The sequence below is a fragment of the Mastomys coucha genome, unplaced genomic scaffold (genome assembly GCF_008632895.1).
Source record: "Mastomys coucha isolate ucsf_1 unplaced genomic scaffold, UCSF_Mcou_1 pScaffold4, whole genome shotgun sequence".
Classification (NCBI taxonomy): Eukaryota; Metazoa; Chordata; class Mammalia; order Rodentia; family Muridae; genus Mastomys; species Mastomys coucha.
The window spans coordinates 81,581-82,666 of record NW_022196910.1 but is presented as its reverse complement, the minus strand read 5'-3'; the positions used below and the strand labels follow the sequence as shown (position 1 = coordinate 82,666).

The 1,086-nt window shown below is 51.6% G+C and overlaps 1 protein-coding gene across 1 annotated transcript in view; it reads left to right on the top strand.

Moving 5' to 3' along the window:
* Positions 1 to 302: 302 nt before the first annotated feature.
* LOC116076317 (zinc finger protein 431-like) overlaps positions 303 to 1,086 on the top strand; it is a 16,776-nt gene continuing 15,992 nt past the window's right edge. The window contains exon 1 of the mRNA XM_031350038.1: positions 303 to 421. Coding sequence (XP_031205898.1) covers positions 419 to 421 — 3 coding nt within the window. The 5' untranslated portion in view covers positions 303 to 418. The remainder of the gene's footprint in view (positions 422 to 1,086) is intronic.

The window sequence follows — 1,086 nt, the reverse complement described above, 5'->3', positions numbered from 1 at the left end:
GGATCACTCCACTGCACATTGTTTAATAATCCTTGTATTATATACTAGAGATCCTGTGCCTACATGGAGAAGTGCCTAGTGAGTGCAGGAACAGTGCAAGGGACAAGTTCTACTGCAATGTTAAGTCTCTGTAGGTCTGGGACAATTCTGTGCCTAAGACGGAAGCTGGAGCTGCGAACCACTGGGCTGTTACACTTAGAGAACTCTGTCTCTAAGGTAGCTGCTCCTGTCACTCAGCTCTCACCATCCAATCAGGGCCTCCAGAAGGACCCTCACTTAGAATGGGGAGGCCGCTTCCGGTCCGCCGTGCTGGAGGCTAGGGTACAGGGCTGAGAAACGGGCTCCTGGTCTTGTGTGCTACACAGCTACCCGCTGGCGGGAGCTAAGAAGAGAGTGGGGAGAGCTCGGAATCTACACCATGGTGAGAGGGGCCGCCATCCCCCATACGGGGAGGAGTCGCGGGAGCCCGCGTGCCCTTCGTTCCAGGGTGCGCGAACCGGCAGCGAGTCGGTGCCCCATGAGGTCCCGTGAGTTCCGTGAGGTCACTGCACCTCCCAGGCCAGAGCAGGACTCCGGAATGACTTCAATCCGCCGGCTGCCCTGAGCAAAGATGGGGAGTGGCGCCTTTGTGTGAAAACATCCTTGTTGTTGACGTCACCGTGCAGCCGGCTCCTCCCGCTGCTTTAAGTCTTGCTAGGGAAGGCAGATTTGCTGACCGGCAGAGCTCTAGTTTCCCTAGCGTCTTCTAGAAGTTCTGCACTTGGCACTTGACATTCAGGTGTAGGATTCATCTGCAGTTAGTTCTGTGCTGGTGTAAAGTCTGTGTTACTAACACATTCGCATGTAGATGCTACCGTGGTCCAGTCACGTGTGTTAGTAAGGCCAGACTCACTGGCTTTCCTGGTTTCATGTGTCCACATTGACCCTATGTTAGTTGTGTAGTTTTTCCCCTAAGTTTATTCTCATGTTCTGTCAATCTCTTTGTTCTTTCCCAGACAGATCTTTTGTTTGTTTGTTTGTTTGGGTTTGCCTTTTGTTACTGTTTTTGTGGGTTGTTTGGTTTGGTTTGCTTTTTTTTTTTTTTTT